Source organism: Orbicella franksi, chromosome 2 (assembly GCF_964199315.1).
Source record: "Orbicella franksi chromosome 2, jaOrbFran1.1, whole genome shotgun sequence".
NCBI lineage: Eukaryota > Metazoa > Cnidaria > Anthozoa > Scleractinia > Merulinidae > Orbicella > Orbicella franksi.
In genome coordinates, this window is record NC_138146.1 from 11,196,671 (window position 1) to 11,220,398 (window position 23,728).

The 23,728-nt window shown below is 38.8% G+C and overlaps 4 protein-coding genes across 8 annotated transcripts in view; 2 read left to right on the forward strand and 2 right to left on the reverse strand.

Moving 5' to 3' along the window:
• LOC145479955 (tudor domain-containing 6-like) overlaps positions 1-23,728 on the forward strand; it is a 129,938-nt gene that overhangs the window by 3,625 nt on the left and 102,585 nt on the right. For all 5 annotated transcript variants that reach the window (XM_081458433.1, XM_081458428.1, XM_081458429.1 and 2 more), the window contains 2 exons: positions 4,795-7,803; positions 20,054-20,219. The gene's annotated coding sequence lies outside the window, so the exon portion shown is untranslated. The remainder of the gene's footprint in view (positions 1-4,794; positions 7,804-20,053; positions 20,220-23,728) is intronic.
• On the forward strand, positions 7,906-8,518 carry LOC145470620 (exonuclease 1-like). Its single transcript, XM_081454426.1, has 3 exons — positions 7,906-8,057; positions 8,139-8,258; positions 8,347-8,518. The coding sequence occupies exons 1-3, from the start codon at positions 7,906-7,908 to the stop codon at positions 8,516-8,518; spliced, it is 444 nt and encodes a 147-aa protein (XP_081310552.1).
• Positions 11,645-17,175, reverse strand: LOC145477993 (uncharacterized). The gene is made up of 7 exons (XM_081455874.1): positions 16,563-17,175; positions 16,122-16,208; positions 14,806-15,499; positions 14,437-14,586; positions 14,047-14,211; positions 13,227-13,769; positions 11,645-12,538 (listed from the first exon to the last, which is right to left on the reverse strand). The coding sequence occupies exons 1-6, from the start codon at positions 17,145-17,147 to the stop codon at positions 13,231-13,233; spliced, it is 2,220 nt and encodes a 739-aa protein (XP_081312000.1). The 5' UTR covers positions 17,148-17,175; the 3' UTR covers positions 11,645-12,538; positions 13,227-13,230.
• On the reverse strand, positions 18,926-19,962 carry LOC145468233 (uncharacterized). Its single transcript, XM_081451904.1, has 3 exons — positions 19,853-19,962; positions 19,352-19,702; positions 18,926-19,201 (listed from the first exon to the last, which is right to left on the reverse strand). Exons 2-3 carry the CDS (start codon positions 19,632-19,634, stop codon positions 18,981-18,983), a joined length of 504 nt encoding a protein of 167 aa, XP_081308030.1. The 5' UTR covers positions 19,635-19,702; positions 19,853-19,962; the 3' UTR covers positions 18,926-18,980.

Sequence of the window (23,728 nt, forward strand, 5' to 3'; positions counted from 1 at the left end):
ATAGCTTAATATCCTTGTGTATCCATTAAACTAGTCAACAACCCATTGTCCCTGCTAGAACAAAGTAATTTTGTTTTTAAAATTGATATAAAATAAAATTCTCAACTTACCAGTAGTTTGGGAGGTTCTGTGGTATATTATAATTTATAGGTCAAGGTATAGATGTATGGCAGTGATACAAGCAATTTTTGCTGCATGTTACACTGAAGATATTTGCATATCATATGTAGCTACTTAGGCATTTGTCACATGCACATATTTTTTCTATTCTTTGTTGTGACTCTCATTTAAAACCCCAAAAGCTGTGAACAAGACAGCTTGTAGCAAGGTGAGCTTTCTCTGTTAGCAAATAACAACCTTAACTTTTGAAGTGCCATTTACAAAGTAACCAACAGCACTTAAATGACAAAACTGGTAAACCATACATGTACAATTGCCCCTACTGTATTCTACATGTATACTTACAGCCTGCAAAGCACTCACTTTCTTTCCTGCGATGGTTTGGGGCACAGCAAACATAAATGAATTAAGAGAGGTTGAGGAGTTGAGAAGGCAGAGTAAAGAAACTTTTGGATGCCGCAAAGCTCTTAGAATGAGCTTGACGGCTATTAATGCAGTGTTCGACACTAGCTTTCTTGCTAATTTGCCCTTTGGGTAACTATAGTTCTGTTTTTGTTGGTTCCCCATGTGTCTTTTTAGTTGCATACCTAGTAGACTTTTGTTGCCCATTAGCACTCATGAGAAAATTTCAACTTGCAGAAATGCTCAACTTTTTTATAAACTTGCCCTCTTGTTTTGGTGTTGCAGCAGTGATTCATTGGGTGAATAATCAGTCATGGAGCACATCCCTCACAAGATTTTAAACATCCACGAACTGTGCCCACACATTTTGATGAGACTCCACTTTTCTGACAAATAGACCCAGTGAAGCACTTTTACTGGTCAAATACGATGAACCAATTGTCATGAATGAAAACATAATTCATGCCCTGAAGCACATTATTATCATTAATATTATTAATATTAATGATTAATTAATATTAATTCACCTTCACATTTCATTACCGAGCTTAAAATTCACCATCTTTATTAACTTATCACTACTCACGATGAATTCGATAACGTTGATCCTAGCAGTATGCAGGACACCTATCATATATGAACTCAGTTAAATGACCTTGCTCTCCATGAGTTCTCGTAGCTCAGTGGATAGAGCACCCGCCCGGTGTTCGGGAGGTCATGGGTTCAATTCCTGTCGGGGACTCAGAATTTTTCTTTGTCCCACGCTCGTGCCATGTTGATTAATTCACCTTCACATTAATATTATTGTTATTATTTTTGTTGTCATCGTTGTTGTTGTTTTTAATATTGCTTTATTTATTTATTATTATTGTTATTATTAATAATTGTCTTTTTAACTATATATTAAGGCACTGCAAAAAGATGGCTCAGCCTGTACCTGTAGTACCCATTTTGTATTTGTAATCATAAATTAATAAAACTGCTTCTCTGCCTCACCAGAGATCAGTCGGGGAGTAGCTTACAATCCTGACAACGGTGCCCCATTTCTTTTTGAGTCACAACAGTAAAGCTTGCAGCCAAAATATTGCAGTACCATGCAATTTGTGTGGAAAGACTTTGACGCGAAAGTTATTTCCAAATACTGTTGCAAAATGCATCTTTGAAAATTCAAGGAGGTTATCAAGCATTTTATAGTGTTTTGAGAACTAGGGATTAATGCTTTTTATGGTTCACACAATCACTAATTGACTAGCCACTTTGATTTAGCAAGCTTTAGGGCAAGCTTCTCACAAAATTTGGGTTCATGGCTTGTTTCGGAAATGAGAGTCAGTTATATAGAAACTTTCAGTGAATGTTAGAGTTGGGTTTACATGTCTTTGACCTTAATACTTCTGAACTTTTGCTCAAATGATTTCCCCGAAACTTGGGCATGGTTTGTATTAAGTCAAAATAAGCTGGTTCTAGAAATTGAGTAAAAGTATGCCAGCAAAATTTTTTTTACTGGTAGTGTTGTTGTCCAAAAAATGAGGTCCAGTCAAACACCAGTAAGAATAAAAGTATTATCCCCAGTAAATGGAATTAAGTAACATTATCACCAAGTGAAAGACAAAATGTTTCCCAAAATTTCTTAACCAACACTTCAAAGCCCCAAAATTTATGTTGCAAACTTTGACATGGGTGAGTGTGCCCAGAATAACTGCAGAGCCACCTTAAGTAATGATAAAATGGAATCAACAGAATAACCATGATACAAATGGTGTTATCCTTTTGATACAATAACAAACAGTGGGGCTTGACTTTTCAAAATTACAGAAAAACTCAAATTGCATCCAGGGCCATCAGATCATAATTTTCAAGCAATATACATTTAAATAGAAAAGAATTGTTAGCCAAATTAACTTTAACATTTCTCTGAAAAGAACATCCAGTGACATTTATAGGAATCACACAAACACTGGACAGAATGTCTTGTTTTCTAGTCATGAACGTTGACTTCGCAAAATTGCTTGGGTTAGAGCCTTGTTGCACCAGGCTTCTTGTACATGTGAAATAGACTCTCTCTTTCAGAAACAAAGAACAATGATTAAAACGTTCCTGTTAGGGAATGGCTTTCCTAAATCTGTGGCTTCTAATCTTGTGAGGTGTTTCAGACACAGTAGCTCGGAACCTAGAACATCTTATCCCAATAACAACAAGACTATGAGTTTTAAGGATTTTAAATTCTAATGTGGGGTTTGGGACTGGCACTAGTTTTGCTAGCCTAATGATATAGTTTTGAAAGCAGATGGGAGCTCCTCTGGGAGCCTGTCCAGGAATCCCCATCAATGTCCTAGACCAAAAATGACATGTACTTTATTACTTCATCTCATACTGGAAGTAAGTGATGTCTGAACAGTTCATTGAAGTGCCTTGAAACCAGAACCAGAGTATTAACAATATTACAAATAACACAACAAAGAAAGTACAGGATGCAAAACAGAGCACAGTGATGCATACCCAAATGCAAGTTAATTTTGAAACCAAATTGAAAATTGCTATGTAGAATGAGATGGGTAACTGCAATCACAACTGATGGTTTGCTATTTGCATGAAAAATTAGCAGACATTAAGTTGAAGGAAGTGAGTTTATAGAGAAATACATTTGCATCATAATAATCAAAAACTGGTTTTCTTATTTAGGTATAGAAATACAGTATGTTAAAAAGTAGTTTCTTAGAAATCGATTTTGAAATAAAAACTAGCGCTAAAAAGTCACGACGTTTCGACCTCTCCGAGGTCATTTTCAAGTGAGTAAAATTTTCTAAATTAGTATATAGCCATAAATATGTTAAAAACAAGTTATAATAGATAAAAATGTGGCGAACGCTAAAATGTGACAAAATATGTGAAAAAGTGTTAAAAATATACAATGGAAAAATAAAATAATCTTAGCAAGAATTGCTCTAAACAAATAATTTGGCGCGAATTGAATCGCACTGTTTGTTTAGCGTTGGTTTCAGTTCTTTGATAAAAAAAAAACATTTCAAAAATAAGGCAGTAAAATTTGTTCTGACACTTTCTTAAGATTCGAAAACTCTGTGCGATGTCTTCTTGCTCCATATCGTGCTGCTCTCTGAGGTAGTTTCCGATTGCCGATCCTTTGTGTTCTACAATTCGTTGGTGTAGATGTCGGCACGTGTAATCGACATAACCTGCATCACACCATAGTTAGTAGTATGATCACACAGGCCACACTGAAATGAATACACCACGCATTGTTGACTTACAAGAGACTGCTTGTCTTCCCTGACCTTAATTTCATCCTTGATCTTTCTACTTGTGTAAACTGGGCTAATATCTGCGTTGATCTTCTGACTGAGGTCAGCCAGCTGTTTACGTATACTACGTTTGCAGATTTCTGGTCTTTGTAGGGCAACACGCTTCTGACTGGGGCTTCTCTTTTATCAGCCACTTGGGTATGTGAATCCTCGGACACTTTTGATTCAATAAATATGCGAATGGTTGACCGCACAAGGTCGTCAGGAGAGTGCAGTCGGGAGAAGATCTCTTTAAGGCGTTCACATTCCTCGTGGAAAAACTTCCACTTTCAAATACAGTATGCATATTTATAATTTGAATTATAATAATATTACTGTTGTACTTTAGATTATAATTCCAAAGCTCTTTTCAAAAACTGATTTCAGTTTCATTATGTAGTTTGGTGCTTTGGGCCCAAAACAGCAGCCTGAAAACGGTCCTTGTAAGTTGGCAAGCCCTCGAGTAGCCAGGAAGTTTCAAGAAATGGGCCCTAAAGAAGCAAAGGGCCGACTTCAGACACAACTTAAAGCTAGTTTCAATTAGTCCAGCAAATTTATTTGACTTTCCGTAGGAGGTAAAGGTAAATTCCTAAAGGTAAACATGAAACGAGTTACTACAAATAACTAACCGAAGACGGCAGAAAACCAAGAGGAAAATACAACAGACGATAAACTAAACGGCTTACCAAAATGCTGGCAACGGGGTTCAGGGAACCAAGAAGATACAAGTGTACCAGACGATAAACTAGCACTAAATGAACATGAAAGGATAACACAAATATATACGCAACGAAATTTACATACGACGGGAGAAAAAAAGCATGCAGAATGTGAAAAATACATTAACATACGGAACAAAAAAGGACACAAAGAAAACACGAAATAGCCGTAACAGGCCCCTTCACAGAAAGTGTCAGTTTTCCACAATATTGTTGTGGCTATTAATGAAGTAAATCCCTCTTCATATTTTTAATAGCCTGGCCAAACCATACCTGGAGGCATTAGATAATATGATCGATGAGGAGGAGGGGGAGTTAGAAGAAGACGAAGAAGAAGAAGAAGGACAAGAGGATCAAGAAGAACAAGAGGAAGGGCAAGAAGAACAAGACAATGATGATAAAGACCTCTACAGAAAGTTAATAGAGGATGAGTTTATTGACAGTGATGTAGAATAATCAGTATTTTGTAGATTCAGTTTTTAAATTTTTATCAATATTTCTTTCACAGATGTATTAATAAGTAATAATTAAGTAAATAGAGGATGAGTCTGAAATTGTTTTGATTGTTCTACATTTACAACAGCTTATTCAAATTAGCCCAAGCTCAAAGGCTAAAGAAAATATGTCATTACGTTTTTTTTACTAAATGAACCACAAATCACTGTGTTGTCGGTGAATAGTTTGTTGGATCTAGATCTAAGGGACAAAAGCGGGACAGAACTTTTCATCTTTGCAATAAGAACCCAGTCACAGTCGTGCATGACTAACTGTGGCCACCTTCCTTGGTTTAAATAAGCTAATCAAAATGCATGAACTAGGTATGGTGAAAATAGCAAGCATCATGTAACCTGTTGGTCAGTCGACAACTCCACCTCTCACATTTCTGTTCATAATTTTGGATTTGCCAGGTTTGAATGGAAGCCATAAGAAAGTTGTTGAAAACATGTCAAAAAATGATGAAAAAAAAAGTTTGGTGGCCTGTGTTAGAAGTGCACCACTGTAAATACAATGATAAGTATTATATTAGTATGTCCAAAAGGCATTTACCTGTCAAAAATAGAATTTCTCAAACTAATTCTAACTTTGGTTATTTTGCCTTTGTTACAATACAAATCTCAAGATTATAGTGGTTTTACAACAGAGGCTAAAAACAGGCCCTAAAATATAATTTTCGAAAATGTTTGGATAAAGCAACGGTTTGTATCATCCGCGAGCATTGCAGGTAATTCAAGCCAATTAATTCAAGGTCACAAGTCAGATTGGTTTGGTTCGCCCGTGTGAAGAAAGATCTACATGTATAAGATTCCGGTTGATAGTGATAATAGTAATTATACCTGGTCATGAAAACACCAGTTGTGTAAAGTACAGTCTAGCCATGAATAAACAAAAAGATTTGTAATCTTCTTTGTCATTACTGAATTATGTTATTGAACTAGTATGAGGTCCGTGTTGGTAAAACATTGGTCGAGTTCTTCACCTTGCAATGTTATGGCGAGATCCATAGACTTGTAAAAAAAAGAAATACCCATATCAGTATCCGACGTAAGTTTCATTCCTTGTTCAATGCTGAATTCCTGAGTGGTGTGCCTACAAACGAGGACTAACAATAGAGCTACAAATCAATGAGCATAATAAATCCCTCTAAGATTCTCCAACCGAAACACGTGATAGGTTGTTGAGGTATCACTGAATTCCTAATTTTCAACCTTCTGCTTTCATTTCATCGTTTCTCCCGGTTAATAACAGGCACCTGTTGTAGCTAGTTCCAGCCGATCCCAGGAATGCAAATCTCATTAGGAGTCAGTGCTCTGTCTGATAACCATAACGAGCACTTTTAAGGGTATCAAGTCTTATATCGGAAATTCGGTGATATTTCTTTCTAAAAACAAAAACTGTAATAGTGTTCAACATAACCTGCCTCAGCACGTTTGCGAAAATCTATTGGTTCCTTTCAGAGGTTTCTTTAAGAGCACTCGGCTAACCTCCAGGTACGATTTCCGTACAGCTCCATACATTAATTATGTATGCAACTACGTCAAATTTTCACATTATACTCAAACAGCAATCGTGAAAAGAACGAGTCTGTCAAAAAATTGCATGCACAATTAATGTAAGGGGTGGTGCGAAAATCTTGCCAACCTCCCTGTCAAAATAAGAGAGCCCCTCTGCCAGTTTTGTCCGCATAGTATAACTTCCACTGACAGAATCGCTATGATAACGATGACAACCACAAAGCGTTTTGTGGTGCATTGAACAGGCCACAAAGCGCGTTATGGTGTTTTGAAAAGGCCACAAAGCGCTTTGCGGTGTTTTGAATAGGCCACAAAGCGCTTTGTGGTCTGAAAAATTGGAAAAACCAAATTATTTCAGAAAATAGCTGTGAGATATTTGCGAGTCAACGAGCCATCCAGTTTTCAATGTTAAATCCCAAAATAAAACACCACATAGCGCTCTGTGGTGTTTTGAATAGGCAACAAAGCGCTCTGTGGTGTTTTCAGTAGGCCACAAAGTGCTCTGTAGTTTTTCGACTACTACTGCTGTTTTGTAAAGCAAAGCGAACAAGGAACAGTTAGAAAGCACTCCGGCCATAAAATCTACTCGACAAGAAACTTTCTGTAATGAATGTTCGATGCTACAGGAGACGGCTTACCCAAAAAGGTTCAGTTAGTCAGCCTCAACAAACCTATAATGAGAAGAGGGCTTTCGCGAACCGTATTTCGTGTGAGTGACAAGATTGGGAATAGAGAAATATTGCGCAGATTGAGTGGTAGTTTTACAGCAACGAAACTAAAATTGGTTACACTGCTTCTCAGAAATTTTGTTTTGCCTCTGTAATATCATTGAACGACCTGAACGATTTGAGAATAATCAAAGCGCGGAGTTTAATATTGGCTGGCCGGGAACACGCAGTTCGCAAACCGGAGAGCAACCACTGTTTAAATCTTCGATCGAACTTTCATGTTGAATTTGAAACTGAAAATACACTAAGCGGTCAATCTCCGATAGAAGTCTTGTGAGGTAAATACAATTCTTGCAAATAGTCGCTGCATATTTACGTTCAGAGTAAAGACATACAAAGTCAAATACTGCTTCCGTACGTTACCCCTCCAAAAATCAATTTTGCTCGAAAACCGAACTGCAACGGAGTTTAGTTACCAGTCTTATGCAGCGTGTTATTAGATAGAACGCATGATATGATTGGCTCCGTATATCACACTACGTCAGAGGACATGTCTGCCACATAGGACATAACTGCAATCCAGGTGGTGTACGCACTATGCTCGCATTGCATTGTGGTCGTTCAGTTAAAATATTATCATTTGCTCCTTGACGCGGTCGAGTGCACGTCTCTTAATACTGAATGCGTAATGGAGATTCACGGTCTGCTGCCATTTATTCTTAAGTTTTGCAAAAAAAGGAATCTCCGTGATCTTTCTGGTCAAACAGCAGCTATTGATGCTTCCTGTTGGCTGCACAAGGGTTTGAGTGTGTCTTTCGCGCAGAGTGGAAGGCGAGATAGGTGAGAAATATTTTGAAATTTTCGATCGATCCGATTCTCTCATGCTCAAAGTTGGTTACTTCATAATTTTTTCAACTTAAGGTGCGGTGAAATGTTCCAGAAATGTCTACATTCAGTGAAAAAGGCTGGTGTTACCCCATTTGTCGTGTTTGACGGTTTGTCTTTGCCAGCCAAAGCAGGGGAAAATGATAGGAGGCGAAGGTGAGAAAAATTTTCTTTCATCATGCTCATAATTCGCGTGCGATTTTAATGCAAACTTACCAGTGTTTTCTTCTCTACGATCGCTTAGAGAAAAAGAAAATCTCCTCAGCAAAGCTGCGGAAGGTAACATTTCTTCCGAAGAAGCAAACAAGCTTCGAAGTCAAGCCGCGGAAATTACGTTCGACGATATCACCGAGTGCATCAATGTAAGTTTTAAGTATTGTGATCTTGCTTCGCTTTTGCTCGTGCAATGTTACTGAATAAAAAACACAGATTAGACTTGATTATTATTGCTAAAAACATTTTTAATAGTAATGGATATGGCAAAATAAGACGTCGTAAAAACTGATAGTAGCTTGTAGTAATGTAGCATAATTTTCAGTTGTTTTCTTGTCTTCTCATGCAGATTTGTTTGGCTGAAAAAGTTAAATACATCGTTTCCCCCTATGAATCGGATGCTCAGATAGCTTATCTACTGGCAAGAGGACATGCAGATTTTGCCCTAACAGAAGATTCTGATCTCTTGGTTTTTGGTTGTAAAAAGGTCAGAGGTGCAATCCTTGTATACATAAAGAAATAAGTACATAAATAACTCAAAGAAACTAGGCTTGCAATTTAGTCCGAGACCGACAAATTAAACCTGTGGAAGTTTGGTTTTTCAGTTCCATTCAAGTTTTTTCAGATATTAAAAAATCAACATCATTGTTACTCTCACTTAACTCTCTCTTAACAATGAATTCCATGTCATTATTTTTAATAATTTTTTATTTGCAACACAACTTGTAATATTTGTACACAGTATAATGAGATGACATAACTACATTTTACTTCTTGTTAGATGAAGGGAGTATCCAAGTGCTAACATGATTGTTTTGTTTGTTTTCAATTAAGGTTATGTTCAAGGTCACACTAAGTGGTGATGGGGATGTTTTTGACCTCTTTGAAATCCTGGAAGGGCTAAAGGTTACCATGAGGCAGTTTCAAGAAATGTGCATTGCTGCTGGGTGTGATTACTTGAAAAATATCAAGGGTATTGGCATCCATCGTGCATTCCATTTGTCAGCGACCGGAGATATCCTGGAGGCACTAGCACAAAAGGGAGCTGACGAGACCTACCAGGTAAACTTCCACAAGGCCATGGCAGTGTTTAACCACCAGACAGTGTTTGATGTGGAAACATGTTGTACTGTCCCACATCAGAAGTGGGACACTGACCCACCCATGGATGTCCAGAACCTCTGTGGATAGTATCCTTGTTGAAATTGTTGTAACACATATATATTTAAAATTTTGAATATCAATTTTTGGATCCCTTAGAAGAGTCTCTTGAAAACTTACCCTCAATGCAGTTTGTTTATTTCACCCTTGATTTCCCAAACCAATGTATCTTTCACTGGCATTAATATTAGGAGGTTGAAAAAGTGAGATCCCACTGTGTAAATGTCCTGTCTAATCGACATTAAACACTACACGCGTGTTCTCCTTAACATTTTTAGTAATCTGGATTCCATCTTTTCAAATGAACTGGCAGTTGGTAATGTTAATACCAAGAGTTGGGAAAAAGTTAACAGTTTTGCTCTTTTTACAAAGGTTGGTGGAAATATTTTGTACGTATAAAATATTTTATTGCAGATGGAAAGATTTGTCTTTTGCTTAGTTTTGTACAAATTTCATCTCTGTAGTTAACTTACAATTAAAGGTGCAGTACTACAATACTTGATGCTACAAATCTGCTGTCTGATAAATGCCTGGAGGGAGGTTACTCCCCTAGAGAGGCTGTATAGGTATGTGCCACCCCAAAGGGTATGGTTTTTGAGCTGTTTTGGTCTGAAAACGTTTTTGGTGTTTTGACCTTTTTGGTTTGAAATCTGGTAGGGTTTTCACCGGATACAGTTCAATTTACACTAGAATTTTGTGGCCAAGGCAATGTTCAATGCCCTGTACCACTAAATAATAACAAAATGCTTAAGAGACATGTTGACTTCACTTGAAAGGGTATGCAAATCGAGTGCAACTTTCAGAAACCAGGTCTGAGAAAGGGTATGGATTTTTGAGGCCAGCTCTGAAAATGGTTGTGGGAAATGGCCTGTTTTGTTCTGAAATTGGGTCAGGATTTAGAGGGCCAGGTGGCACACCCCCACTAAGAATTGCAATGAGTACTCCCTCCCCATGATAATTGTTTTTTTCTGAAACAAACACTTGCAGGTTACCAAGAGAAATGAAACAGGTTATCAATTGGCAGCGTCATCGACTGAATCTATAACCATTGGTAAGTTATAGACCATGAAGTTTTTATGTAGTGTTTGTGTTGTGACTTATCATATCCAACAGATTTGGCAATAGTGATAGCCTTAGTACTTTTAGATGCTCTGTAAAAATATTTCTCAGTTTCAATAATATATTTGTTAGGAAAACAGTGCTAATGGCTGAAAAGTAAGAAGTTTTCAAAGGAATAGTATGTTTAAACTGGGTCTGTTTGTACCCTTTTAAAAGAGCATGTCACTTCAAAGAAAAAAAGGGATTAATAGTGATTCTAAATGAACATTTCAACAGTACTTCCCCAACCAAGTTCTTGTACCTTGTAGATAAAAAGTGGAAATTAAGGGGATTTTTTTTTTGTGCAGCTGACACTCAAGAAAAGGTCTTTGAAATAATCCATGTGGATAGGCTTTCCACCATTCAATGGAAAATTCCATGCTTTCCAATTCTAACAATGGAATTTGCAAGAGTCCATTTCAAGCAAGGCTCCGAGATTGGAGATGGTTTTATTCAGAAGGCAGTGGCTGCAGATCTTAGCCAGGGAGAATACTTGTGTACCTCTCACTGTCATATTGAAATGGAAGGGAAGAAGTACACAGTATTGTGGAAACTACAACCTAAAGACAGAGCAGTTCCATTACCATTTATCCGACAATCTGCTGATGATCACATTTCTGATGTTCATGATGAAAGCAATGAAGAAGAGGAGTCTGATGAGTCTGAGGTGGCACATGATTCATGTACTTCAACCAGGCATTGCTTGCCCTTTAAGGTTCTAGGAACATGTCATTCACCAGACAGGCAGAAAGCACTCGAGGAATCATATGAACACCTGTATGAACATAATAGGCCTGTATTTGTCAGTCTCAAGGCAGAACCAGACAATCTGCATGACCAAAATGCCATTGCAGTATACATCATGGCATCATCAAATTACAAGAAAGTAGGATACATAGCCCGTGAATTAACTAAGTTTTTGCATCCACTGTTGAGTGACCCGTCTCTTGAGCTATCTGTAAACAAAATTCGTTTTTCCACTACTTTTCTTATGATTGGTTTTTATTTGACCATTGACATCACCAAGAAAGGGGTGTGGGAAAAGGCAGTGGTCAAAGTTAGTTCCAAAGTTAAGTAAAATTCTAATAAATGAAAATGTAAGTTGCTTTTGCAAGACAACTTTCTCACCTCCCTTTTGATGTAAAATTACAGTACTCTATTTCATTATTAAAGAAATGATTGGTCAGGAGTTTGATATAATAATTTTTGGCAGGGAGCAAAAGGCTTTTATGTCTTATAAATAAAGACACATTTTGTCAGGGTTTATCGACATAGATTTACAAATAAAAATTACAGTATTCATGTTGTCAACATTGTGTAACTGTTTCTGCACTTGAGAGAGGGAATCACTGAGAATTTTTTCAAACATTTCTTAAATTTATGTAACTAGAAAGGTAGACAAAGTTTATCAAATTGTACTCTTTGAAAAAGTAATAATTAGGATGAACAGTTATTGTGGGCGATTCCCCTGCATTACAGCTGGAGGCAATTCCACGGGGGCTCTGTGATATTGTGCTCTTGCAGTCAACTGACCTCTTTGTGGCATGGATGCTCGGTCTGAAACAAATACACCTGGGTCGCCTCAACGTGATATGATAATTCTATCAAGTCTTTCAGTAATGCCTTCCCCAGACGGCTGGTTGAACGATGGCAGCTCAAACTCACTGAAACATTCATTTGCTCCTGACCAGTAATAAAATTGTAAATCTGGGTCAATTCTCTTCTTAAATTCGTTAAGAATTTTTGGCTGCTCATCATTGAACTGCTTGACATCAAATACTTCCCCAATCATTTCGTGCATGGTGGCAATTATCCCTTCGACATCATCTGTTGAAGAGGCCCTAGGGTGCTCAAAGGAGAGACCTCTCTCACGGTATTCAACACGACGCAGCTCTCTGCTCTCAAGGTTAGCGACAAGGCCAACAACAATTTCTGCTGTAAGTCCACAGATACCTTTGATGGGCCTTAAATGGAAAATAGACTCAATGTGCAATACCAGAAAATATCCATACTCCCCCCACAGAAGGGATTGGAATTTCCTGGGGGGGTGGGGGGTTCTCTAAGACCAAAAAATTAAAGAATGTATCAAGTTTAATTGAAATTTCCAGAGGGGTGGGGGGTCTTGGAAAAAATCCCTTCCATGGGGGAGGTTTGGATATTTTCTGGAACTACACAATTCAAGGTGACTCCTAAGGTGGTGGACCTTAAATCACAAACAGTGGAAAATTAGGTCCCTGTGTCATCAAAATTCATTGCCACTGAAATGCCAAGAGCCCACAAGAACCTGTCTCCAACCTTTCATTCCATAGTTATTAAAACCCGAGAAATCTCTACTCATTGATATATGTTGTGGTTCAACTTTATCATTTCTTTTTTAAAATTACCTAGGGCGTGTGTACAGACCTCACTGTGGTCGGACTGTACTCACAATTTTGGTCAAGATTCTCCCATACAGACCTCCTGCTAAGTAATAAGAGATAACTACCATACAAAAAAAAAACAAGGAAAATAAAATTTGAATCAAGGAAAAAATTGGACATCAATAACACATAGATATATGTTGCTTTAAGAATAATTTCCCTAAGAAAGAATTAAATAAACAGCTTGTCTTCAAACCATTTTTCTTGTAAATGTACACTCACATCATATTACCTGTTCACATCAATAGTGCTGTAATCTGGTATGGTACGAAACCATGGCATCCAATCATATCCTTCATGTCTTGGCAGAATGCTGACCTTTGATCCTCAGAGAGCCCTCTCCCATCAACTGCCTTATGCCAGTTATGGATAAGCTTAATGACACGGGCACCACTCACATCACCTTTCCGTTCGAGAAATGCAATCACACCAGGATTGATGAGGCATTCACAATCAGGCACTGACTGTTTGTTCTTCCCTGTAAGGGCTTCATAGGTCAACCCAGTTGATGCGTCATGTAATGCATCTCGCAAGGATCGTAAATCGAGACCAGGGATGTAACCTTCACGAAGACGAGTAATGATGCGTTTGAGAAGATGATTGTGATCTTCCCGATGGTGGACTAACTCACCATTTGCATCTTTTTCTGGCTGATACAAATTGTGGAAAAAATCTGCAGGATTGCTCTCACAACGTCTCAGGTCAGCAATCTTCTTCCGGAAAAGAAAAATGGCCATAATAGACTTCAAGACTTCGCTTGTTGTCTCAGCTCGTCCTATAAAAGAAATAGTACCGTGTGTTACCTTATTCACACCTACAACACTTTTCACTTGAATTATTCCCATGCGAATAAGATACACAGTGAATACAAATGAGGATGAAGATATGTTACAGCATGCAAGGATGAGATAGGTACATTAAAATATGCCCAAATATTTGAACCCCTTATACCAGCTTGGTGCATCTCACTTGCTTTGCTCAAATGCAAGTACTGTCCTATGGATAAAGCTGTGGATAATTATTTGTCATATACCATTAAAGGGTAATCATACCTTCAACCCATGGATGCGGATCATGCATAAAGGGAAAGAGTTTCCTCCTCAGCATCAAAATGGCATTCTCAAATGGGACTGGTTCACCTCCACTATTTGTCATAAATGTATTTAACCACATTATATCATCAATAGGAACTGCTGGGTGCTGATACAACACATTTCCTGAGGTTTAAAAGGAAAAAATTGCACATGACAACAACAACATAATAATAATTATAATTGATGATAATAATAATAATAATAATAATAATAATAAAAACAACAACAACAACAACAATAATAATAACATAAAATTAATGTAGTGAAAGGTATTTGTACCCATGAAATTGAAAATCCATGGAGCATTGGGAGCTGGAGACCAACAACAATGGATTTCACATTACGTACCTAGGCTATTGAGTCTTAGATGAGAAGCAATAGTATTGGCACTAATACTTCTGGCCTCTGATCTTGCATTCCGGATAATCTCGATGATCGATATTGGTCGTACATTTCCTATCATACGTAGGGAATTGAACTCACCATCAGTAGTGAAACCTGTAAGCAAAGGGGAAAAATTCAAAAGTTGTCATTAACTTAGCAATTGTTTTTTTTTTTTTGTTAGGGGTGACTGAGGTATTTTCTTTAAAATTAAAAACAATCTTGCATTCATCCAACTATTAAATTCCCTGAAAAGACATGTATCAATGGAGTATTTTAGCAAGAATGAAAGTCAATGATATTTTAACTTGACAAACTGTTGGCACTGACACATACCAACAACAGTCATTCCATTACTTCTCATCGCATCTTCCAGCTGGACCTCCAGTTCCCTTAGTTTTGCGTCAGTTAGTGATTTGTATGGCAGAAAACGCACAGGAATAGCATATGGCTTGCGGTTGCGCTGTTCATCCGCTATCATGAACACCAAAAGATGGGTTGCAGCAATGCGCTTCTTAGAGAACAGATCCTTCAAGTACCTAAGCAGGCTCGATTTCAACTCAAACCAATTCAACCCAACAACACCACCTTCCTGCCCAACATCTTTCAGCTCAAGTTGAAAACCCCGAACTTTCTTCACAAGTTCTTCAAATCCTACAGTGCTCCATGCCAATTCCATCAATTTTGGCTCTGATGCCCTACCACCTTGAAGGGCCTTGTTATAGGCTTCATTAGCAACTTGAGCACCAGCTGTTAGGAACTCGAGGTCATTGTCCAGTTCTGACAATAACTTCCGAACATCGGTCTGCACCAGATGAGACCTCCCTGTTGAACCAATATTCTTCACAAACATACATCTTGCCTTATAACTTTCAAACATAGCCTGCAGGGAGCCATCGCCAACATCTTTGTCACCAGCCCAAACACCTCGCATACTCTCTCTTAGGCCTTTTCGAACATCACAGGCATCTGCCTTGATCCACCATCTACCTTCTGGATTGCTCTGCTTAGCCTTTTCAAGTGCGTGCATCTAAATTGTGAAAGGCAGAGATAATGACCTTAGTTAGTGAAAAATTCTAGGTCTTACACAAGTTCAATGACCTCTATGCATTAATTTGAATTTTAAACTTTCCTGAACTGGCCAAAAGAAAAGAGGCTAAACATTCACAATAATAGCGACTGGTGCTTACCGTAACTTGTTTATTAAGCCATCCCCACCTTTCCCCCTTCAGGAAAAAACACCCCCAATGTCACTGAAGTTTTGAGAGTTAAGTTTGCAACACTATTCTAGATAAACTATCATTGACTGGATGAATGGTTTAGCAATATACAAAATTGTTGGCATCAATAGTGTATGCAAAAATTGCAGTTAAATGCTTGAATAAAGGTAATATATCCTGTTGTATCCTGGTAGTCTACATTGTGCAGGATTTTGGTAAATAAATAAGCCAACCCCTTCTAGATAGACCCACCCTCCCCATTAAGCAACCACTGAAAATCACCTGAAACAGATAAACCACCTGGTGATTTATGGTGCATTGTATTTCCCTAGAAAAAATTCTAACAAATAGTGGGTGAACTCTACCAACTTAAAACAATTACTGTCCAATTATGACAGTCATTCTGAAAATAACAATAAGAAAATAACTAACTTGAACATGAACAGTCCTCAGACATCCAGACTTGCTGATTTGCTTTTGAATTTCTCTCACACCAAAACTTGCAATATTTACCTTACTCTGGAAAAAAAGATATAGAGACAGGTGAGGCAAAACACATGCTATTAGCTAAGTAACCAGAGGCTTCCAGGTTCTATTAGCATTTCAAGAACATATTCTTTACAAACCCAGCATGATAAATGTGCTTTACCTCTGCTTTATTCAACCCAATTGCAAAATGTGTGTTTCTGAGAAAATGAGTTTCCACCCTTTCCACCTACATGTTAACCACACTAAAAGTACAGATATAATTTGCAGGGCTTGAAAAATAAATATAATATAACACAACCAAACAAACGAAAAGCTAATTCCAAATGACCTTGTTACACATGGAACAGGTACATATTAGTGGTTATACATTTTTACATCACCAACCTTAAGGGGGTCATACATGTATGGGTTACGTCTCACAGTTGTGGATGAGTTCGGTTGAATGGAATGCAGCCTTTCCATTTCCTGAGGAGAAACCAGCCCTTGTTCCACTTCCTGCCTTGCACTTTCTGGGACACGATTCCACAAGTGTGACACGTGAATCACATCTTCCACGCCATTTGCTTCAGGTGAGATTTCTTCAGGGACATTTTCTTCTGATAAAGGTGAAGAACAGGTAGGCATAGCAAAGGTTTCATTGTCCATGAAGCTTGGGGTTGTATTGCTCAAGTCTAGTGTATCACTACTGTCTTCCAGACTAAGGGAAGACTGCTGCAAGGCACTTTCAATAATGTCCATGTCAGAGCTAGCAGCTTCATCAACATTAACATGTTCTGCTGCCTGTGGTTCCACTTCATATTGCCATACTGGACCCCTATGGAGGCAGAGCCACTTATGTCCAAACTGGCTGAACATGGTCTCAAGCCATGAAGCATAATGTTCTTCCATGCCAAGTTTCTGTGTTCTATTGCATGCGAAGAAACGTATATTATAATCAAGCAAACCGTAAGGCATACGATTTAGATCCATTCTTGGCGCAGGACCTTCAAAGCATTTGCTCAAGGAATAAATGAGGTTGTGTTTGTCTCCTTTATACAATGTTTCCATTGCCTTAACACTTGAAAGAAGGAAATCACTTTTTACAAATTTAAAAAATTCTAGACCTCCATCCTCTACCAAGGTGACCTTAACCCATTGACGCCTGTGCCGCCCGTAACCGCCCGTGCGAAAAACTGCTCCATTTCCCTGTGCCGCCCGTAACCGCCCGAAAAAAAGCACATGGGGACAATTGCCTTTCCTACCCTCCCTGAAGACTTTTTGGTTCTCCTATTGTTCTATTGTTCTTGAGGACAAACAAACCAATCAGAATAGACTTTCTGAGCATATTTTCAGAGGACTTTAGGGGTCCTAGAAAGACGGTTTTTCTTCTTAAAATCGCGCGCTCGAAAAGTGCAGGTAATCGTGGCGCGTTGCGGGCCAAATCTAAAAACTTCCAAGGTCTTGTTTTCATTCCTAAGACGGATAAATTACTGCTTTGGGCTTTAAAATAGAAAGGAAAAATAAAAATCAATGTTCAGGTGGCCTCAGAATGGAGGATCAAGGAGTACAGAGTCCTCAAAACTTTCTGGTGAAGAAGTTTTTCTTCCTACAACCGCCGAGAAAACATGAAGATCGGAGCGCCTTCAAGTAAGTTTCGATGACAGATCGCAGGTTTAAAGCGGCTTTTCGGACTTCAGAAACAAAAATGGTAATGTACATTATTACTTCGAAGTTGATTTCAACTTTTGGAACGATTGGTAAAGCCACGGGCGTTAAAATGACTGCAAAAGCGGTCGGCAAAAACTCAAGCTTTTGCGTTAGCGTGAAGAATAATTTGAACATGCGGTCATGCAGCGAAGCACGTCTGCGAGATTTTGAACAATTTTTTACTTTTAAATAGGTTTCTTCGTCTCAGCTTGAATAAAAATTTATTGTTATTGAACTTCCTATCGCATTTCTTTCATTTGGTTCCCTGTATTTGGGAATTTTAGGTTTTAAAAGTGAACAGTAACTTGCACGCTGGATTTCTGCATATTTAATTTACGGCGACCTCCAGGCGCTTTGTTTGTTTAGTTTATTCGCTTCGTTCAAATATTTTTTGGAGTCTTATTCAGCTACTACAGAACCGCTGAGATAAGAACTAAATGGCCACTGATTTAACACAGTTGAAATACGACTGATCTCAAAATAATTCGCTTGTTTTTGTCGTGTTTTTGATTTACGACTTTCATCTTTCTTTCGCAGCGCCGTAATATTTTCGTCGCGCGGCGAAGAAATTACTTGATTTCTTGTTTTCAGATTGATTTTTACATGAGTTCTTTGCTTTTATTTTTCGTTGTTTTCTCAAATGTTAGCCGTAATAATACAAGAAATTCAATTCTGTTGTATTTGGTTTCGTTTTTGTCCTCCGAAGTCAATAATTAACTCATTTTCGCAAAGTCAATTTTCTCAGCTTTTGTGGGACATTTTGTCGCGCGGTAAAGAAAAAATATAATTTCTTGTTTTCTCATCAGTTTTACACATTAGGTTGAGTTCTTTTTGCTAATATTTTTTAATATTTTGACCCTTCAGTTATTCAACTGTAAATAAACGATGTCTTGAAACCTGATCTTGTGTCTGTGGTTACTGCGCATATGGTTTATTTTTGTGCTTTCGCTCGCTCAGAAATATTTCGAAAACCACCAGGGAATTAGGGGTGGGTCGCGGGCAATTTCATTCAGGCGTCAATGGGTTAAACAAATGGTTCAGGATTTGTGACTTTAGCCTCATTGACATTGAACTTTTGAAAAATGAAAGAAACTCCTTCACCACATCACCAACACTTCAGCTCTGAGGAGGCTGTGTATACTTTGAGGGGGAGCAGCTGAAGATGGGTGACAACGAGACATCTTCTGGAATAAGCCTTGGAGGTTTAGCGTTGTCACAAGTTTCTTCAGAATTTCCAGATTCGAGGACATAATCAATATTGAGTGCCTCTTCAGCTTCAGACAAAGACTTAAACTTTTTCATGAGATGTTTGTTGACTCTTGAGTGACAGGAAGAACCTTTAAAGCAAATCAAATACACAAAAATCACTCTAGTGATAGCACTTAGGCAAAATTCGTAGGAATATCAGCACACAGTAAGAAAATTCCTTTAACAAAAAGTTGAAAAGAAATGGGTCACGACTCACGGGATAAATTTTGTGCACAGACCTGTCCTCGAGGAATCGCATGTCTTGTTGACGGAATTGGCACAGGCATTCCAGAAGGCTTCATTCTTCATAGTAGGCCATTTGTCTGTCCACGCTTCTTCCCAAAACAGACAAATATATTGTACGAGAGCCGAAATTTCATCTGAGGACCATTCTCTTGGACCTAATGGCTGGTTTGAATCCGGGAAGAGACTTTTCCTTGACGCTCCTTCCACTGGTGCTCGCTTAGAAACTGGCTTTCCCGGTGTGTTTCCTTCCGTGACAAAAGGCCTTTTGGAGGCCATGTTGCCTCAAGGAATCGGCGAAAAACACCCAGATACGATGGGGCGCGTTGGGGCGCGATTATTTCTAGCTGTAGATTAAAAGTGAAAAAAACATTCTAGACACTACTGAAGGTTGAAACGAACAGAACAGAGAAGTTTTAGGTTCGAAAGAAATGGTCTCAAATTACAGCATGGATCGGTGTGAAAGTGTTATTCGTATATAAATTGGCATTACGAACCTTCTTCAACCACGAAAATACTTTATACGTCTTTAAGGGTACCAAGGAGTTATCCTTGGTAAAACGAAGGCAAAACAAATCCTCTTTCAGATGGAAAAATACTCTAGAAAACTCACGATCCTCTCACGTTTAAGCCGCCATCTTGAAAATTACCCATCCACAATGCAACGCGATCATAGTGCGTACACCACCACAATCGAGAACCCTTCGATTCTCGTGCCAAGGCCCCGCCGGCTAAGAGGAGCGAAAAGGGCTATGGGGACGAGAATGCTAGGCAAGTTGAATGACAGATGGAAACGAGTGCTAACCGGCATCACTGTGTCGCACGTGGAGAGTATTGACTGGGAAATCAAGGGCGCTAAATGTGGTAAGTTGTCGTCGTATTCCCTGTTCTACTTTCCGAGAATGCTTAAGTGTGTTAGGCTGGCTATAGACTACAGAGGTACCTTTTTAGAGTCATTGATAAGAGCGGCTTGGTGGTGCGCCAATCACATTACATTAGCAGGGTGGACTCGTACGAAAGAGAAATGTCCCTCAGTGACGATTCGTCCATTGTACGGGAAGTCTGAAGAGAGTTGTGTTTATTTTTATTTTTCTAAGCGTGGTTAATCAGTTGAACTCGGGATGAAACACAGCTTTTCTTACCATAATGGTATCCGGTCACTTCGTTCCGTTGTGAGATCACTTCAAGCACAGGCGCCAAGCTCAAGCTGAGAGCGAATACCAAAGCTTACAAATTCCAGATAATTCCACCACGAATTGTTCTCAGTCTGCTTCAAATTCTGACGAGAACCCTGTAAACCTATCACTACGGTAACTTCTGTTTCAACGTGAAACTTCAATGCAGGGCATGCAGCTGAAAAAAAATCAAAGCTTATAGTTGGTATTCAGAAGTTGCACCGGTCTGTGTAAAATGCGAACTGCAGACCGGGGGTAAAATGCAGACTGAGGGTAAAATGGAGACTGCAGACTGCAGACTGCAGACCAGGGGTAAAATGCAGACTGAGGGTAAAATAAAATATTAATAATAAAAAACACAATGATCAAATTCGGATCAAATAAAGATGCGTACCCGTAATTTTCTTTTTCCAAAATCCTGAAAACTCAAACCAAAAGATATTTCCTAGCCTTAGTCAAACATTATATTACCAACCTCAACTTCTTGAACCCCCCATTTTTTTCAACCAAGTTCCCACAAGGGCCCGAACTAATTGTAATTCTATTGCATCTTACCTTTGTTTACGTCTCGGCCATTTTGAATTTTGTTTACGCGATTAGGTCTGGGACCGACCAACTCTTGTAGCGCAATTCCTTCATCCTGTTTTCATCAACAAAGAATAACGTTCAAACCACCGCGGGTCTTAGTTGCTTCAAATGGCCTTAGAATTGTTCGGAACACAAGGCAAGCAAAACACAACAGCACAACAACAGGGCAAGCTAAACTTGTAGGCATTGAGCCTAGTTTGTGGAAGACATTCAATCTCTGTTTATGACTTAATAAATCAAGAGGTTTGTGGTATTTGCTGAAAGGTGACAGTCGGCTATCCAAACATGAGAAATTATAACATTTCGACGTTCTCAAATAATCGTTAGTATGACCATTTTGTTTGAAGAGATGCCAAAACTCGACGTGTACAAAATTTAATTTCTGAGTGAGGCCTTTGTGTGTTTCGTGAGTCCTGACGTGGCATTTTACGAGCACTATTATTTTATCCTTATGACTCATTTTTTATTATTAATATTTTATTTTACCCTCAGTCTGCATTTTACCCCCGGTCTGCAGTCTGCAGTCTGTGTTTTACACTGACCGGAAGTTGCACATGGAACTTGTACGTGAGATTTATGCTTGAATTAACATATTCATAGTGGCTGTGGAACCATGAGCCACAGGCTAGTGGTTCTGGAGTAAACTTTGACGATGTTATGACAAAATTTATCATCAATAAGAGGACAGATGCATGAAAACCTGATGCCAATTTGTTAATTTTACAATAACAAGGCCCCTAAATGGTCAAATGCGAGGAATAAATGAGGGGAAAAGACGCCGTAAACTTGCCGTAAACAAAGATAAGTGAATTTATTCAAAATGAAGTGAACATTGTCAATAGCTTTTCTCGTTTTTTGATTGGCTACTTTAAAAGGTCCATAAGATCTCATTGGTTAAAAAGTTGACAGTTTGACAGCTGACAGTTGAACTTGAAAACTTGCATAAATTAAAATTTTATCTGTCTGTACTCTTATTGATGATAAAAATGAGCCCATCAGCAGGCAAGAAATGAGACAGTTATTGTAAAAAATATTGTTGCATGCACTAAACACTTATGGAGTAACAACATGTAAGAACTAGCGAGACAGTCTCAGATAGTGCAGCTCTGATACAGTAGTCACACAGGTCCTCACCCCTGCCGTTCTCTCCCTTGGTAGTCAACTAGGCCTTTTCCCCTTTGCAGAACATGAGCAGACAAAAACTTTGCAAGACATAATCTTAGCAGTTTGTATGTTTCATGTTTGTGTGTTCTTTCGAGGCGCAATTACCGTTTGTCTAGACGGTTTTAAATTTATCGTGGTATTTTATGTTGAGTTTCGTTCATTTTGTCGCAAATGTGACAATTTTACTTTTCATGCCAACGTTTGTAATTTGATACTTTTGTTTTCCTCACCAATGTATGGAACAAGATACCTTTGTTTCAATGAAAATATAAGAAAAATGTCTTTTTTTACTCACTGCTGGAGATAAATGGAATCACTCACCCACTCACTCATGCCCTTTATGCCTAAGTGGCATGTAGGGCAGCAATATGTTCCCTCCACATCTCTCGGTCCCTTGCCATAAACTTGATGCCTTCCCAGGTCTTCCCCATCTCCTTGATTTCCTTCTCCACTGTCTGCCGCCATGTGATCTTAGGGCGGCCCCTCTTGCGTTTTCCTTCTGGCGTCCAATGCAAAGCGGTTTTCGCAATTGAGGCTTCCTGGCGAGCAAGGTGGCCAATCCACCTCCAACGTCTCCTCATCAGGATGGTAGCCATTGGTTCAGTTCCACACCGTTCAAAGAGATCATTATTTGCGATGACATTAGGCCAAAAGATGCGTAGGATACGCTCAAGGCTCTTGGTGTGAAATGTAGAGAGTTTTGATAAATTCTTCTCCGTTAAGCATCAACATTCTGAACCATACAGGAGAGTTGTGAGGACACAGCTGTGATAGAGATTCAGCTTGGTACGAATACTGTAAGTGGAGGAGCGCCATACCTTATTCATCACGTTGAGCGAGTTTCTGGCCTTGTTGAGACGGCTCTGAATGTCCAGGTCAGTTCCTCCATCTCTACTGATGATGCTGCCGAGATAGGTAAACCTGTCTGTGTAAGGAAGTTCTTCGTTATCACTCTGGACTGGTCGTGTGTTGGTAGTATTCAGTGTCATAATTTCAGTCTTTTTGCTGTTGATGTTAAGGCCAACTTGCTTTGCAAAGGTGTTAAGGCGTTGCGTCTTCTCTTGAATGTGCTTGTGGGTGTGTGATAGTAAGGCAAGATCATCAGCATAATCCAGGTCTTCTAAGTAGGAAAAAGGGGTCCATCTAATGCCCCTGATCTGATCCTCAGTGATATGCCGCATGATCTAGTCCACAACAAGGTTGAAAAGTATTGTGGACATGACACAGCCCTGCCTGACACCAGTGTGGACTTCAAATAAGATGTCACCATCGCCAACACAGCAGGTAAAGTTGTCATAGAAACTTTTGATGATCTCAGCAAGGTGGAAGGGGACTCCATATGTTCGTAATATCTTCCAGAGGCTGTGTCAATGCACACTATCGAAGGCTTTGGCAAAATCTACGAAGTTCACATAGAGAGTTCGCTGCCACTCAGTACTCTGTTCA

Coding starts and splice junctions, on each gene's coding strand:
- LOC145468233 (XM_081451904.1), bottom strand. CDS start 19,634: ATGGCCTCCAAAAGGCCTTTTGTCACGGAAGGAAACACACCGGGAAAG. Junction 19,202..19,351: donor ATGCGATTCCTCGAGGACAG/GTCTGTGCACAA, acceptor TTTGCTTTAAAG/GTTCTTCCTGTCACTCAAGA.
- LOC145470620 (XM_081454426.1), top strand. CDS start 7,906: ATGGAGATTCACGGTCTGCTGCCATTTATTCTTAAGTTTTGCAAAAAA. Junction 8,058..8,138: donor CAGAGTGGAAGGCGAGATAG/GTGAGAAATATT, acceptor TTTCAACTTAAG/GTGCGGTGAAATGTTCCAGA. Junction 8,259..8,346: donor GAAAATGATAGGAGGCGAAG/GTGAGAAAAATT, acceptor ACGATCGCTTAG/AGAAAAAGAAAATCTCCTCA.
- LOC145477993 (XM_081455874.1), bottom strand. CDS start 17,147: ATGGATCTAAATCGTATGCCTTACGGTTTGCTTGATTATAATATACGT. Junction 14,587..14,805: donor TAATGGAATGACTGTTGTTG/GTATGTGTCAGT, acceptor CTTTGCTTACAG/GTTTCACTACTGATGGTGAG. Junction 13,770..14,046: donor TCCGCATCCATGGGTTGAAG/GTATGATTACCC, acceptor TTTCTTTTATAG/GACGAGCTGAGACAACAAGC.